This window comes from Alligator mississippiensis, chromosome 5, assembly GCF_030867095.1.
Source record: "Alligator mississippiensis isolate rAllMis1 chromosome 5, rAllMis1, whole genome shotgun sequence".
Classification (NCBI taxonomy): Eukaryota; Metazoa; Chordata; order Crocodylia; family Alligatoridae; genus Alligator; species Alligator mississippiensis.
In genome coordinates, this window is record NC_081828.1 from 36,910,933 (window position 1) to 36,929,171 (window position 18,239).

General features: G+C 38.9%; 1 protein-coding gene across 1 annotated transcript in view; it reads right to left on the reverse strand.

Annotated features, from left to right (window-relative positions):
- Window positions 1–18,239, reverse strand: part of PLPPR5 (phospholipid phosphatase related 5) — a 72,061-nt gene that overhangs the window by 22,224 nt on the left and 31,598 nt on the right. Inside the window, exons 2-3 of the mRNA XM_006263169.3 lie at window positions 12,335–12,467; window positions 9,830–10,080 (exon numbers count right to left, since the gene is read on the reverse strand). Of these exons, the coding sequence (XP_006263231.1) occupies window positions 9,830–10,080; window positions 12,335–12,467 (384 nt within the window). The remainder of the gene's footprint in view (window positions 1–9,829; window positions 10,081–12,334; window positions 12,468–18,239) is intronic.

Consider the following 18,239-nt stretch of genomic DNA (forward strand, 5'->3'; position numbering starts at 1 on the left):
TATGCTGCTAGCTTGCATTAATTGGAAGGATGTGGTGAAGAGCAGACAGCAGAACATAAGAAAAAAAACATTTCAGCCCGTATCTGCAACCCACATTACTCCCCTTTTCACTCTAGCTCATGTAGGAAACAATATATTTTTCCCTTCACTTGCTCTCTTTTTAAGTTTTGGTCACATTTCTCTGGGCTCTTCCTTCTCTGTGCTCCGCTCCTATGCAATATTGATAAGACAGTATTAATTTCAACTTCCAGCTGTTTTCCAGCTATTTTCTTTTGGTATTGAGCACCCAAGCCCACTTGTCCAGCGACTGTGAGAGCTGAATCACCCAATGACACCTATATTTCAATGACACTTACTGCACTCCAGAGTATTGGGCATTTTAGTACACTATGATCTTTGTTATCCACACTACATATTATAAACCACATTTCCATTATTCCTTGTGTCAGAGAAAAAACTGTGATGTCTTGAATATACAGAAAGATCACCAGGTTTCAAACACAGCTTGAATAGGACTGACAAGAGTGGGTTGGCAGCAGGCTACGCTTGTTTTAATTCTACTCCATAGGTGTTAAAGCAAAATGACTACTTGTAAGTAAATATCAACTAAATAAAGTACATTTTTCAAAGGCAAGAGACAGTGATGTATATTAATTATCTATAATAGGTACTCATCACTCCAGAAGATAATCTTAACTCTTAACAGAAAAGTCAAAACCATTATGGTGCTGAATGGAGCTCATTGCTCCCATTCTGTGTGAGCCACAAGGACTCAGAACTTTGTAGGAGATGTTCACCAGCACTCTGCACTATTCACGCACATTCCTGAAGACCTCATTTCAGGCAAAACATCCACTGAATCAAAAAGCGCTGCAGAATCCAGCCCAACATGTCTAACTCATAAGTTCTGGCATCTGGGCCCACTGAAAACTATATTTAAGGTGGTAATGGCCCTTCTGTTCTTCAGAGTAGTAGTTTGAGAGTTCTGATAATATAGTTACCAGTTTTATCATAACACAGCCACAACTGATTGTACAAATAATGTTGAATTAATGAATCAGTGTAAGCATGGCAGTATCTTTAGTTCAAACAGTATCCATTTGCGATCTTCTCTATGTCTGTTTCAAACCAGAGAACACACATATTTCTAAGACTGGTTACCTGCAGTTTTGGTGGTACATTCATCTTAGTCAAAAATTAGGTTTGTGCCAAGGAATAAAATGTAATTAAATAATGGTTTTGTTCATGCTCTTGAAGCAAAGTGCTGGAAAAGCAGGATAAACAAACGTATGATAAAAGAATAAAGATATTACAAAGATGACTGAGTTTTTGCTATTCTTCATAAATATTAAATGCATTCTCGGCAAAGGATCAGTGAATTAAAATTGGGTTCTCCTCAGCGAGAATGAATGATATGATAAATTGTAAGATGAATAATGATAGTTACTAAACAAAATTCTATTTTAGTTTCTTTCAGGGACAAAAGTGCAGGGTAATTCTAAAATAGCCTTGTAAAGTAAACTCAGCAGAAGGACCAATAAACAAATAAGATCATGGGTATAATGCCAAGAATAACTGATAGGGGTTGATCCATTAGAGAATTCTCACAGATAGCATTTTGCATTCAGTTCACAGGTAGTATTTCTTTCACCACACGAGATCATTGTTAAATCTTGACTGTGGATACTCTTGCTATTGCTAATTTAAATTTAGGTCTATGCATGCAGAGATCAGAAGACACTATAGACAGGCGAGCACAAGCAGTAAGGGAGCAATATGGAAGTAAGTGTCATGTAGTACAGTGCTTTTGTACGCAACATTTACTATTCAGCAAAAAATGTATACAATATAAAAATGAAATAAATACCTTGAACAAAGCATTTCTGAAAAATGTTTGTCAGTTCATTTTCTTTTGATTGTGACGAATACAAAAACTAGCATCCTAAGCAAGACTGGAGGTACTGTATTACTTTTGATATCTATACTTTCAGAGCCTATCAATATAAATAATAAATACTAATAATAATTATCTTTCCATAGATCAGATTTTCAAAGGCATTTGAGTGACTGATACACTATCTTTTCTTGACAATCTTATTTACTATTTTTCCCATCTTATATAAATGCAGTGTTAAGTATTCTAACAAGTAATAAACCTACCTCTTAAAAACTCATTCTGTAATCAAATTTTGCTTAATGTCTTCTTGTTTAAGAAAAAACAGCTGTATATATCAATTCATATTTTTTAGACATTGCATGTATTATACGCTTGATAGCAAGGTCAAAAGTAAGAAGTTTTCATTCTAAAAGCCATATAACAATACAGCAATTTATTGTTATTTCCACTAGAGGTCAGAATCATCATCACCACCACCATAAGGTATACAAACAAACTGGATCCTCAGACAGGAATCTCGAAAGATTATAAGCAGAAGAAAATTAATGTTCATATTAAAATCTTAACAGGAAAGCACCCAGCAGAGGATATTATGCTGCAGAAAATATAAAATATAGGTTTTACAAAGTTCAACACACACCTTAGACACTAAATGCAACAATTCAGAAATAAGCAGTTATGTGCCAAATGCAGGCCAAATGATTTGCAGGCTTCTAGCAAGAGTTATCTCTAAGCTTTTTCTTTCAACAAATCTTTAACCCATCCTCCCACTTTCCCTTTCCTTATTCTCTTACATATGCATATACCCAGAGTCATACGTACAGAGTGGCTCAAAACATCCCATGTTTAGCTAGGGGATGGTTACCTCAATTCCAGTTGAGTAAGACCAAGTCAGGTTGCTCACTCACAGAGCAACTAATCAGAACACCATTACATTCTTGACCGGCCTGCTCTGAATTGTGGCTAAGCATTCATTCAGCCAGAAAACTGTACTGTGGCCTGCTACTGCACCTTATTGTTGAAGCAGGTGGATAGGAATAATAGACTGGAAGGACAGGATAGATCAGCAGCAAATTATTACCCTCATAGAAGGGGTGCAGAAGGAATAAATCCCCACCCCACCTTGGAAAAGCACAAATTAGCCATTTTTAAGCATTACGTAGTTAGAGAACTGCTAAACTATACAGATAAAAGTGATCATATGTGCTTCATCTGTAGGGCGTGTAGCCCCATCAATTGTTCATGCATCCAAGGATCACAACATTTAAATAAATGACAAAATAAACAAAAGAAAGTCTCAATACACAGACATATACCACAGTGCTTCCCAACCTGGATTAACCATTTACTCAAAATTCTATTCTGTTTTTACATCAACTTTTTTACTGAATAATCAATGGCCAAATCCATTCCTGGAGTAATTACACTATTTTGTTCTGCAATCTGCTAAGCCTCACTATAGACAAAAGAGCAGAACAAAGACCACAGTTCCTTTGTTACTGCAGTGAAACCTACATTTTGTTAGAAATTTTACAGTAGCTAGTAATGACCACATGCAAATCTGGTCCAGATTTTTACTGCAAAACTTTTTTGCCCATATTTAAGATGCTCTGACTATAGACATGGAGACCATCTGGGGGAACTTAGAGAGAAAGACATTTCCTAGTACTCTTGCTACCTCTTAAGTATAGATACACCAGCAAATGCTAACCATGGCTATGTTTTTAGTAACTAATAATTAATTCTCAATCTACTCTCCAATTTTTCAATTGTTTTTCCCATGAAAATGACAAAACATTTTTTTCAGACTTCTGAAAGCCACTATAGATTCAAAAGAACCCCAGGATGTATACCTGATTAACATAGAGAACAGAAGGGTGTGGGCAGTGGGGTCCCGCAGGGCTCAGTCCTTGGACCGATACTCTTTAATGTCTTCATCAGCGACTTGGACGAGGGAGTCAAATGTACTCTGTCCAAGTTTGCAGATGACACAAAGCTATGGGGAGAAGTGGACACGCCGGAGGGCAGGGAACAGCTGCAAGCAGACCTGGACAGGTTGGACAAGTGGGCAGAAAACAACAGGATGCAGTTCAACAAGGAGAAATGCAAAGTGCTGCACCTAGGGAGGAAAAATGTCCAGCACACCTACAGTCTAGGGAATGACCTGCTGGGTGGCACGGAAGTGGAAAGGGATCTTGGAGTCCTAGTGGACTCCAAGATGAACATGAGTCGGTAGTGTGACAAAGCCATCAGAAAAGCTAACAGCACTTTATCGTGCATCAGCAGGTGCATGACGAATAGATCCAAGGAGGTGATACTTCCCCTCTATCGGGCGCTGGTCAGACCGCAGTTGGAGTACTGCGTTCAATTCTGGGCACCACAATTCAAGAGGGATGCGGATAACCTGGAGAGCGTCCAGAGAAGGGCCACTCGTATGGTCAAGGGCCTGCAGACCAAGCCCTACGAGGAGAGACTAGAGAAACTGGACCTTTTCAGCCTCCGCAAGAGAAGGTTGAGAGGCGACCTTGTGGCTGCCTATAAGATCATCACGGGGGCACAGAAGGGAATTGGTGAGTATTTATTCACCAAGGCGCCCCCGAGGGTTACAAGAAATAATGGCCACAAGCTAGCAGAGAGCAGATTTAGATTGGACATTAGGAAGAACTTCTTCACAGTTCGAGTGGCCAAGGTCTGGAACGGGCTCCCAAGGGAGGTGGTCCTCTCTCCTACCCTGGGGGTCTTCAAGAGGAGGTTAGATAAGTATCTAGATGGGGTCATCTAGACCCAGCACTCTTTCCTGCCTATGCAGGAGGCCGGATTCGATGATCTATTAAGGTCCCTTCTGACCCTAACATCTATGAATCTATGAATCTATAGGTAGACAGCTCTAAACTCAGTGAAGTAGATTCCAATACCATCATCTCATCTGGACCTGTCCTATAACTTATCAGAGCACTTCCATCCCATGTGCGCTGAATTTCACACCTCTATCAAATCCAAGAAAGCTGAGAGACCGAGTCTTCTGAAACTGACAGAAGAGAAACATTGAGATGAGCATCATCATCATTGCCTTCAGCCTGACTTCAGACTAACACAGCTAACTACCTCTCTCTGCTCATTGATATAAAAGGCAAAGATTTTTTGTGATATATTTTACTGGACCAATGGTATAGTTGAAAGAACTGTTGGACAAGCTTTTCAGTATCAAATGTCTTTCCTCAAGCACTTTATACCAAAAAGCTAGACCAACAGCTCTCCCAACTATACAAGTTGTTCCAGTAAAATATACACAAAAATCATCATCTATCATACACTTTTTTTTTTGACTGCTGCAGCTAGAACAACACACCAATCCCATACTACTATCACCACTGATGGCACTGTACCCAAACTGCCTTGCAATCTCCTCTAACAGCTTCAAATGCACTCAATAGAAGGGACAATTTAACTGAATCTTACATAAAAAGTGTGTCAAGACAGAAGATCCAATAACCGTTATTGAGACTCACCTTCTATCGCAGACTAAAATCAAAACAAGGTCTGTGCTTAATAGTCAAAGATGTCTAAAGCAGTTCATACATCCAAAATTTCTTTTCATGACTAAGACCACCAATGGAACTTTATTAGAGCTAGTTTCTTATCAAATATCCAATCTAAAACCTGTTTGAAAGGTTTCCAGAAAATTTGTGAACTTCAGGTATTGCCAGAATTAGTTCACTTGCCTGCTTGCCTAGACAAATGAAATAACAGACAGAACCAAAAATGGACTTGCCATTTTAATTTTTTGAGTTATACAATGGAAAAATATCCAAATAGCACAGGAAGAACTCAAAACTCTTCTCAGTTGCACCTTACAAAGATCAAGCCCTACATTTTCAAAACAAAGTGATATTTGCAAACCACAAAGCCTCCATTAAGGTGTACAGGAACCAGGTGGTTAATTCCCAATGTACAATTTCTGAAATCTAACTTGTTTCAGAACAACTTATTTTTAAGTCTCCATCACAAAAAACAAAACACAAAAATATTCCTATAACTAACTGGAACATGGCCTGGTAGAATGTTACTTGTTCAACCTGGATTTGGTATCTACTTGCATTTCAAAGTACTGTTGATAGTACTTTGGTGTTTAATAGCCTGGCAGTGTTTGCCTGAAAATTTCATTGTGTAGGCAGATGCTGTTCTTATTGGGAAAGAGTTAAGGGTTAATGACTGACTGATATCCACTTGTGATAATGAGTCAATGGCATAAGGGAGCTCAGTAGTGACTCTGGTGAAAAAGGATCTTTGAAGAGGAACCCCAAAGCAGACAAGCCTGGGTAGAAAGCATGAGTGCGATTTGCATGCATCTATGTGATTAAATTTTAACCTTATTGAGCAAGCAAGTAGTTAATTGTTTTGTCTGTGAAAAAGAATGGGGCAGGTGGGTTAGAAATCACCTGACCACACTGCTACAGTGGAACAATTTCAGTTGCTAAAGACTTCCTTGGGAAGTCTCAGGTAAAGCAATGGAAGAAAATAGTATGGAGAGGTTCAAACATTAGAAATAAAATTGCTTCAAAAGGACTGCATTTTCAGCAGGAGGGAAATTCAGAGTTGCCATAGCAGCCACCCACACACGCTACAGAGAGAAAGGGAGAAACTGCAAATGAGCCAAAAAAAATAAAAAAGAAGACAGTATGTTCCATACTATATGATAGGTCCTATGCTATACTTAAAAGAGAAGAAGATACAGGAGACTGAGATAGAAGATAGATGTTAGATTTACATAAGCTGATATGTAAAACCATACACATCCTGCTTTGTTTAGTTTATACAGTGTTAGGGTCAAGTCTCTGAATCAGCACGTTGGTTAGCACCCAGATGGTTAAAATGCAGGAAGTGAAAACTGGGATTCAGCAACAACCTCCAAACAATAGCAATAACAAAAAAGCCATGTTTTTGTACAAGAGACAAATGCTTGCATCTGGCTAGCTGGGTAATGTACTCAGCCAGCTATGTGCATCAGTAGCCTGTGCTGGGCGTATACAAAGACCCAGCCACAACTTAATGTTTCAGCCCCAATGAATAACCCTGAGGGAGATCAGCTGACAAAGAATGGATACTGAAAAACATCAGCAACAGCATAAGCCAATGCCCCCAAATAAAATAAATGCACTACACTTCCTACAAAAATGGATTTCTAGATTTAACAATGTATATTGAAAGATTTTTGAAAATAAATGATGGAAGTAAGAAACAGGAGCTTAAAATGTAAAAAGGACAATTTTCTGCTTATAGATCTTCTGATATATAGTGCAGTCAGAACTTACAGTGAATTACATGGCAATAATTCACTTTATATCATACAGTCTATAAAAGGATCATTAAGAAGTCATAGCAGCATTTCATAGTATTTTAGTGTAACAATTATACTGGCATATACCAGGCAAAGTAGTCATGATAACATGGAACAACTGCAAACTATGAGATAAATCTCAATCTATGAACTAAATCACATTTAGTTTGCTCTCTGACTGATCTCCATACTGTTCAATAGTCTGTATCAAAATTACTTCAAATACCTTCAGTCTTGGCAATCAGTTCTCCTTACAGTCCTGGTGTGGGGGAGGGAGGAGAGGGACAGACAGAGAAAGGATCTTTAAAAAAAAAAAAAATCAAAAAACAAAAAACAACCTCACACAGGTCTGAGGACCAGGACTTGAATTAATAAATTATTCAGTTCTGGACCAGGGGCAGGAACTCCAGTACGAAAATTTATAGAACTGGTAAGCTGGGAATTGAATCTAAATCCTAACAATCAAATTATGTTGATGAAAGATATTATTTAGAATGTTTGTAGGTTTAAAAACAATTATTAATATTAATTTTTCCTCTTGTTTTACAGTGCTTTGAATAGCTGGCTCTTTTTTCTCTAGTTTAAGTGGGTCATGGACATAGTGGAAACACAGTTTTATAGATAGAGAAGAAAAATAAGTACAATTAAAGTGTAAAATTCTTTTTGTAATAGCCTGAGCCAAATTTAGAGGCAAATTTCAATTAATCAGAAAACAAATGCTTCATATATATCCCCCCAGCAAGAGACAACAATAATCTTAAGTGTTGTTCTTCCTATAGTTTAGCATTTCACTGCTCACGTCACCACTTGATTGCAAATAACACTCCCTTGCCTTGATGTTGCTCACAGTTTCTAGATTACACTATAATCACAAGGAATCGTGTGGAAATGCTGTGTTTAGTGCTAGAAATAGCAAGGCACTAAAACATAACTTATGGAAGCAAAGAGTGGGTCCCTCCTTGAACATCAGTGCCGAAAAGCTGATGAACATAAAGATGTTTTATGCTGGGAATGTTACTGAGAAATATTAGTTGCGTCAGATAACTAAAGAATTCCTCAAATCAAATTAGCTTGTAAAATATGAATGTCCAATTCAAAAATTGTCTAGTTAGAAGGCAATAATTTAACCAACCATGAAATTATTTGTTAAAGCTCTTAATGGCCACAAAAAGATACACATTTACTTTGTACTTCGGATACAAAACATTGCGGAAAATCCTATTCCCTCTTGCCCAGGTGCTCATACATCATTACTTTGAACATAGTATAAAATAGATTTAATCAGGGGCTCTAACCTGTGGCCCATAAGGACAACTGTAGTAACAATAAAATAAAAATGTGTTTATGAAAACAAAGAACACACACTCTGAATTAAGGCTGAGGTATTTGAATCACCCCAGTTACTACTTCCCTCCATCATTTCCTCCGTCTTCTGTGGAATAGCTCTGGTGCCAGAACTGTGGTGAATAGCTTCTGTCCCCTCCCTACTCCAGTTGCTCCTGCCACCAGCTACATCACAGAAGACGGAGAAGGAATTGTTCCATTCCAGTTTTCCTGCTCATCTGTGGAAGCCTGGAGAGCAGGATAAGACCTCTCAGGGTTTTGCCTGAACCTAGACACTCCTAGCAAAAGGTGTTTCCTTTTCCTGAAGGCAATCCCAGAAGACAGAATAAGAGAAGATGAAAAACAGAAAATAGTTAGCGATTCAGTACTCTGCTTCATTCCATGTAGAGGTCAGACAGCCTGGGGATCCCCCTTTTTTTGCACCAAATGACAAGATTTCTCAAGAGGACACTAGCTAGAATGGGATGACCAGGACACATCATCCTTCAGCTGCTCCCTATTTTCATGAGCCACAAGAGCTCCTTCCCCAGAGGCAAGGGGAAGGAAACATAGCACTTGATGGTACTAAATCTATGCCTGCTAGGGGCTCCTCCACACAGAGGAAATGCCAAACTCAGAGCTTACAGGTAAGTTTTTTGCTCCTCTGCATCACCTGATTATGGGACATGACAGGCAATCTGCTCCCAAACATGGCAGATGGGCACCTTTATCTTTCCACGATAGTAAGTCCGGCCTTTTGGAATAAGCAGATCAGACACCACTGGATTAGGCAACTATGCTGAGATTGGTAACTCAGTGGAGTGGAGTTACTCAGGATTTACCACCAGCACAAGAGACAATTTTGGCTCAGTGTGGTCCTCATTGAACACTGGCCTAGTTCATTGTTCCACCGTCAACATAAATGCCTTTAAAAAAAACCAAAGCCACCACCACAATTAAACCGGAAATATATCTTCCTTCTTGGAAACTATTCCTACCTCAGTTTCTCTCTCATAATCCTAAAAGACTATGGGAGTTGCATCCACATAACCGGTGGCAGAATTTGACCTAATGACACAAATTCTCAACGGCTACAAACCAACTTCATAAAATCTCTCACACATTAGTTTCAGAGGAAGGAAAAATCTCAGCTGTGTAACCTATTTTTAATGATTATCTTGAGTTGCAAACAAACAAAAAAACATTTCAGGTTACTCATTTACAAATCACTTTTCAAATTATAATGAAATTAAATAGTAGTATGTACTTACGGCCAGATACATTGCTGCATATACACTTAGAGCTGCTTCTTTGGATGGAAATGTTTTTCTGGCTTTCATTATAAGATCTGGGTTTCCAGTACAGGCATGTGCACCACTGATGAATTGTGTGTACTGTTTACATCCAAGTGCTGTATAGTTGGGTTTACAAAGTGCAAGAAAATGTGGGGCAAGATTCCCTGTTACTACTTGTCCAGCATTTACGAAGATATCTGTTGCAAACAGTCCAAATGCATAAATGCCTAAAGAGGAAAACAGAGTTAGGTTCCTGCTGTTTTGATTCCCACCATCTTGATGAAGTTCAAACAGTCCCCCTTTTACAGGAGATTTGTATGCTCTTCTATTTTGTGAACAGTCTATTCCACTGTGTGTCCTAGACCTTTTGCCTTTCAAACTATTAGGGTAGCTAGCCATTCTTCAGAAAAAAATTTAGGAAGGCCAGGTTCAGCTGTAGTCCCCCTGTACTCTAAATGCAAGTGTCAGCAAAGAGGCTCTGTCAGTGTTTCACCAAACACACCAGCTCAAAGATTGTGAAAGACTGGTCCCAATAAATATAATTAGTTTGAAACCATGTTAGGAACCATCCATATATTGGACAAGAACCTCTTTTCTTCACCTTGACTGCATAAGCAAGATGAAGTGATGTATTATTTAATATATCCGTTACAAGCTGTCTTCATCTGTCTACCATCAGATACATTTCTATGCATGGCACGATTCCCAAAATATCAAAATAGTGAGGTAAAAAGCTATATATCTGAGGAGCAATTTACATTCCAGGGTTTATTATTAAACACATATCAAAGATAGTGGACCTTGTGTACTTTTTGCTTCATTAGTATGGAATTACACTTATCTGATCATGCAAAGGAAAAGCAGATGTATTATTGTTTCATACACATTCCTAAGGCCTGAGGGAGAAGGAAGCTGGTGCTACAGGGGAAGGATAGTGATTAAGATGCTGACTTCAGATTTGGCAGAAGCGGGTTCAGTTCCTGGCTTAGTCCATGTTTCCTGTGTAACTGTGGGCAAGTCATTTAAGTCTCTCTGTGGATAAATAGAAAGGACAGCATTTCCCTACTTCACTAGGTGCTCAGAAGATAAATGAGCAATGACTTTACAGCACTACAGATATGAAGACTGTAGAAGCATCTCAGTTCAAAAGACCAGCTTTTCTCCTAGATAACTCAGAAAAGCTTAGAATGAATCCTGAGGTGGCCTCACCTTATTTCTAAGACTGGAACTCTGGTTTCATGGTCATGTTAATTAAATTTGCATTGCTAGAAATTATTAAAACTGGACTGTATATGTGACCCTTTCTGACATTGTTCTAAAATAATGGGAAATTGACTGGCTCTGGCCCCTTTCATTGTCCCAAATGTACAGTGAAGCCCACCATAGTGGAGGGGTGAACAGTTTATACCTTTCCACCTTCCATTTTTTTTTTTTTGCCTCAAGGGGCCAACAAGTGAGCTGGGGGACAGGAAGTGCAGGCGCTGATTATGCAGGCCCAACTTGGGATAGCATCACCTCTCCCTACCCCCAAATATCCATGTCAGGAACAATCCTGTCCTTAATTTTTAGCATCTGGTATTACTGTCAGTCTAAAGTCACTAACCAGCTGGAATTAGTCTCTGGAGGAAGGCAGCAATGCTTCAGAAGTGTTCAAACTGTGAAGAATGGCACAGCTGTGCCATTCCTCCCACTACATGCACACACTGCGGTAGGCAGGGAGAGGTTGCGCCTGCCTGAGGCTCAATTCCTTCTGTCATTTCCATAAGACACAGCCCTGAGCAGGAGGGCACAGACTGGGCATCCCTCCATTGCTACAGTTTTCCAGAGACATTTGGGAACTAATTAATGGATCAGTAATTTTAATAATAATTTTTCTCCAGTGAAAAAATTATATCTCACCATAGGAGTGAAATCCTAGCCTTTGCTGAAGTCAAGGAGAGTTTGCTATCGACATCAGAAAAACCAGAATTTCACCCCATGTAGAACCTTCTATTATTAGAGAGATAAAGGCTCCAGGGTCACAAAGCACCTAAAACCTGTATTTAATCATAAATTCCACTGACCTCTAGCAGACCACATGCTAATCTGCTTTGCTGTGAGTGGCCAAGTGAAAAATTCCTTGGGGCTGTAGGGTGGTGATTCTTTGCTCCCTGCCTCTACTGGGCCTGTTCAGCCAGGCTATGCTGCTGGATATGTATCTGCCCTCACTTGCCCTGCACTCATTTCTTCCTTTCTTTGGAGCTGCTACTGCTGCCAACCAGTTCTTTACCTAAAAGCCCCATGGATTCACTGGCTGCCTAAATAGATGGGAAGGTAGCTGGCTACGGCAGAGTCCAAACATGGGAAAAAGACTCATTGCATCTATGTCAGGATTATATATGGAGTATTTTATGGTGTTTAAATATTTTCCACATTTCATATTTTACAAGATATTGACCACTAACATTTAATGACACATGAAAGAATTAACTTTGCTCATACCAAGGAATCTGAAGGTTCTGCGCACCAGTGGATTTATATAACAACAGTCTCCAGTTAATATTGTTTTTTCTTGGTTTTCAAAATCTTTTGTTGCTAACTGTAGACAAAACACTGCAGTTTCTCCAATGATTATCTTATGAGGAGAGGAAAAAAAGGGGAGAGAAGTGATGCATCAGATTTCAGCAAGCATAAAACAATAATGACATAGCAATGATCACCTTGCCCTAAACACACAAAACAAATGTAACCAAGTTACACTAGTGAACCAAGTTCCTGCATAGTTAATCTGGTAGTGAGGGAAATATACCATATGGCTTGTTTGTCTTAATTTGCATAAAAGGGAGTAACTTTTGAACCAGAACTTGGCACCCACTAGCATAGCCCAGTTTTTACAGGGAAAAAGTAAAACTGTGGTTAGTTCAAGAACAATGGATTACATAATGCCCAAAATGTGCAGAAAACCATGAGGAGTAAGAATCTGATTCTGCAGAACACTCAACTCTCATTTGAGTTCAAAAAGCAATCAGCATCTCACACGACTAGGCACTACCTCATTAGTCCAATGAAAACAATCACTATAAAGCTTCTCTTTGCATCAAGGATTGTTTAACCACAGAAAGTATTTAACAATTTGATTCCAGATTTTGCTGAGTTTGTCACGTTTATTATTAGCTTTGTTCATCAAGCTCAAACAAAATGCCTTTGATGATGTTTTAACATTAAATGAGCTCTGCTTCACATTCGCTACACAGATGTGGATATTCCATATTTTCTCACATTCAATCTATACTGTTTCTCAAAAACCAATGCATTTCTGTGCAAGAAATATGCTAAGAGAAGGTTCTACCCCTTCCAGGTAAAACCAAAAGTAAAATCTGCAGCGATCTGGAAGCAGTAAAACAATGAGTTGGTTTGGCTCCCTTGCTTTTGCTACTCAGTATAAGGAAAGATTTTTTTTCTATTCTGCATTTTAAAATCAGCATGTATATGTTGATTTTAAAATGTTGATTCCAGGGCATGTTGTATGCAAGAAAAATATAGTATATTTCAATTTTATTTATACACTGGTTGTTTATACTTTGCAGCTCTGTTAGTGAGGGATGAAACATTCTGAAAAACAGCCTTGAAATTTAAAATTACTCCTAGAAATTGTCCTTGCTTTGCCTATTCTTAGAATCGTATAGGATGCCTATTCTTGAATCAGCAAGAACAAACCCTAGAAATATATGTACCCTCTAAGTTTTGTGTAATACTGACATTTTATAGCAAACAAAAAACAAGAGACTTGAACACAGGTGAGATGCTGGATACCAATGCTCTCTGCTCTGGTCTAATGCTGACTCTGTGATCTCTGTTCTCACCTATAAGGGGGATTATAAAGCTTACACATATTTATACAGTATAATGTGAACTATGGATAAACAGCAGAAGTCTCTATCACTCTCCTTACAAAATGTAACATTAACACTGCTGTATTATCACTTATTTTTTAAACTTCAGAAATCTTTCTTTAAATCAGAAATTGGCCTGAACCATTTTATGAACTATATATTCACAAAAATATCTTACAAGAGTATAAAGAAAGTCAGATGCAAATCTACTAACATAGGTTACCTACCCACATTCAAATTATCTGCGATAATTCTCTCAGGTTTGTTCTCTTGGTATGTACCCAGAGATGGCTAAACAGACATTTGTATGCTGAGCCCATAAAGAGCAGAGAGCTTGTATTGCTAACACTGCATAATCGGGGGGGGGGGGGGGCTGGGCACACATCTCTGCACACTCTGCAGAGATGGACTAGGCTGTGACTACATACTCACATAAGGAAGTACAGGATTTCTATGAATGAATGTAGCCCAGAACAACAACCAACCACCCTCCATGAAGTTCCATGAATGCAAAAGAAGACAGAATTTGATCAAATACACTGAACCCTGAGTTTATTGCAGAATCAAAAGTCAGTCTAAACTGACAAAAATCGTGTACTCAGTTAACAAACTTCTGCCCTCTCTATTTCAATGTGACCCAGATTTCCTGCCTCTGGAATCAATTCACAAACTGATAAAACAGCTTAACTCGACCTTGAATTGCAGTTCATTAGAATAACAAAAGTAAAAAGGAAAAGCTTAACATAAATGACACCTGCACTGTGCCAGCCATAGGGGAAATGGTGCCCAGAGTGAACTAGTATTTTGGCACCCCCGCCCCCTAGTGTCTCCCCCAAGTCAGCAGTGCTGCTGCAGGCAGGCAGGAGTGTGGGACGCTGTCCAGCAGGAAGGCGGAGCAGCATGGCACTGCCGCCCACACTTCCCAGCCCAGCTCCTCCTGCGAAGTGGCTGGAAGTGGGGGGTGCAGGCTGGACACCACTCCTGCCTCAGGTAGTGGAAAGAGCACTGCTGTGAGTGCAAGCAGTCACCCATGTCATCCATTCCCTTAATGCCAGCTTGGCACCTATAGCTCTTATAAAAAGACAGACAAACAGAACAAACTTTAAAGTACAATTCATCAGGTGAAGGCTAAACCTCTTAAGGTCTCTTATGTGCTTCACCAATTTCCTGCCTCCATGGAGAACAGAAATCTAGGATTTAATATTGGCAGGTTGAACACCCTGGACCAGATTCTGTACTAGCTGCTGCATTACCAATGCACTGGAACGCAGAGTAGTTACACCAGAGCAAAACAAAAATCAGCCTACAGTACGACTTACTTATTGACCTGTGGGTATGCCATGACATACTCTTTGCTAAAGTACAGGCAAGAAAACATGCTTACAAGCTTCAAATTGCCCAGAAGTTGGCAGTCTCTGTATACCTACCTAGGGCAGGCATAAAATGGGTTCCACTTTAATTTAGAGGGAGCTTCTGAATGAGAGGTCTAGTCCTTCTAAATTATCCCATATTTCCATGTCAGACTGTGACCATCACATGACGGTTCATATTCATTGTCTGTATCTGAGGCCTGATTTGCAGGAGCAACAGCTCTCCTGGAGACCGTCTATATCTGTTGATACCATTCAAAGAAAAATGCTACTTACAAAACACGCTATAAAATTCTGCCTCTAAAATGAAATAAATTATTCTGACACTTGATATGCAGGTTCATGGGTTAGGTGGTTGCAGAACTCTACTGGAAGCAGAACTTTTGATGTGCCAGCTCCTCCTGCTCTTCACCCTTAAAAATAATGTACAATGAGGCCACCATGCAGAACAGCAATCATTTTTACTCTTATATGGCTTGCATTTTGATGGATTTCTTCTCTAGTTTGGTGATGAATCTGTGCTGACAGCTCAGATAAGCTGTCTTGCCCTCCCCCTTTGTTCTGCATGGACACAGCTCAGATTTTCACAGCAGAGCTGAGGCCAGATTTTGTTCCCTACTCTATCCCTTTAGGGTAGCACATGCCACTTGTCTCCACCATCTCTGTCATTCACTAGCTTTGCGGGGAAAGGGAAGACAAGAAATAACCCACAATCTCCTTTCCATGACCCCAAAAACCCCACTCCTGTTTCCTTGGCTGTGATTTCTCTCTCCAGTGTGCACTAAACAGGTAGAAATTCCTGCATTATGTCTAGTGCAGGGGTTGCCACTGTGCCCAGCTTGTATTTTATGAGGGAGATGCAAGTAGGTGGGAGGCAAGAACAGTTCCCAAAAGTTCTCAATTAAGTACCATTATTTGTTCACTCTTTTTCAATAAATCTCAGGACAAAATTATTTCCCTGGATATTGTTCAAAGCTCAAAATGAAAAAAAAAAAAAAAGACAGCTATGGAAGATATTATAAAATAAGTATCCAGTTGCCCATGGGATATGACAACAGCCATATACTTTTATGGATATAAGCATACTATTAGCAACGAACAATGAGGAAGAAGCCAGAGAAAATCATTACTGTAATTTGTTTGGTCTAGCATGTACTTTTGCTTTAGCTACTTTTCTATAGAAGCACATAAGAGCACATATAAGAATTCTAGGCTGAGCATGGATTTTGTATGAAAGAATGAATCCCCAATTTGGAATTGTTATGATGGAATTATATCATGTGAGAAAACAGGACACAAGTGATTTTTTTTCAAACATGGGACATGGTATGCAATATTAATTGCAGAAGATTTCTTGTTTGGAGAAAATGAATTAGTTGTTTTTCTAACTTCCCCGATATTAAAGAAAATCATGAAAATAAATAGAACTTTAGGTGGAAATGCTGTTTACCTGGCTTGCTTTAGTAGAGTTAGCAAGAGGTGAAGGATATAGCAGTGATTCAGGGCAGAGACTCAGGATTGGCTGACCTGTGTCCAAGTCCCTGATCCGCCAGAATCTTCTAGTATGACCTTAGATGAGTCACTTAGCTCATTTGTGACTCAGTTCTAAGCACTGTTACAATGAACTATTATGAAGAAGATTCTGATATTATGATAATGGAGGAGGTGAGGTGTATAAAGTATCCAAGTGAGACTGCAGATGATAAATATTTTTTTTCATAATGTAAAGAGCATTTCCCATCTCTTTATGGAAGTATTATACATATTCAAGAAAAGAAGCATCCATCAGAGAAAGGGCAGTAAAATTATGCCATAGGAAAAGTTCTTTGGCCTGTTCTTAATCTCCATGACAATAATATCCTTCCTGCTACTTGATGATCCACCCTGCAAACAGTTTTCCAAGGCAGGAGGATGGAAGTCTAATACAGTAATACCTCTTTGTTTTCTATTACTCCTTCCAACTAACATAACATAACTTAATACCTTTTGTTTTCATAGCTTTTGTACATAGGTCATAAAGGTTCAGTAGCATTCTATAATGGAAGTCAGTTTCTGTTCATAATTCAGGCTGACTGTAGCTTTTAGCATATATTCCCTACGCTTGGCTCCCTCTTTCGAAATTATTCACATTTTTTGCATTAGTCATCTGCTGATACACTCTCCCAAATGATCTAAGTCCTCCCAAATTTGGTTGCATTGCCTATCTGCCTTTAGTTTATGATCATATAATCACAGATTTAGAGATCTTATTTTCCTGTCTCCTTATCAAAAATCATTTATACTGCATTTTCTAAACTTGGGTCACTAATTCTCACCCCTTCCCAATAGAAATGTTGCAATGCACCTGGCTAATTTTAAATAATTAAAGCAAGATAAACCCTGACCTTGCTGAGTCTTCAATATACTAGATAAAGTTGTAACCTTCTGTGCACTCCATAAACATGTTCCCATCTTTAGTTTCCCCTGTGGTTTACAACAGGTAATATCTGCATAAATGAATTACCCTCACATAGGGCTTATACAACGGTAATGAGTAAGTTATTTTATGAACCGCCTCCTCCTCTCTCATTTGTGCTTATTCCAGTCACTTCTCTTCCCATTCACAATGATATAAACATCCCTCTTAATGCTTAACAGATTTTTTTAAAGGATTTGTATAACAAAACTGTCTAGTGGGGCTTTTTCTGTTAGTATATTAGCACACACACGCACACGAGAAGAGGTAAAGTCAACTCTCATACCAAATTCTACCTGAAGTTAGGAGGAAACTTCTCCTGGGAACAGGTTTTCCCGTCATCACCTACCAAACCTTTAAACAGAAGCTACTGTGTAATAGGATTCTAAACTTTCATGCACAGCCATTCTTATCCACTATGAAAATTCTCATTTTTGTGTTGCAACTACAGCAACTGCTCATGTGAAAAATATTGGAGAACTGTTATATGCAAGTGCTTTGTCATTCTAAAACAAAAAAAAAAGTTGACCATATTGTCTACTTCTGTTCTTCATTTCATTTCTCTTTCCCATCTGTTCTATTTCCCTTAATTGAAAACATGAATTCAGTGGAGCTCTTCTATAGACTTCAATAAGACCAGGCACACAGACAGCACCATGCTGTTGATCAGTTCTTCATAGAACACCCAT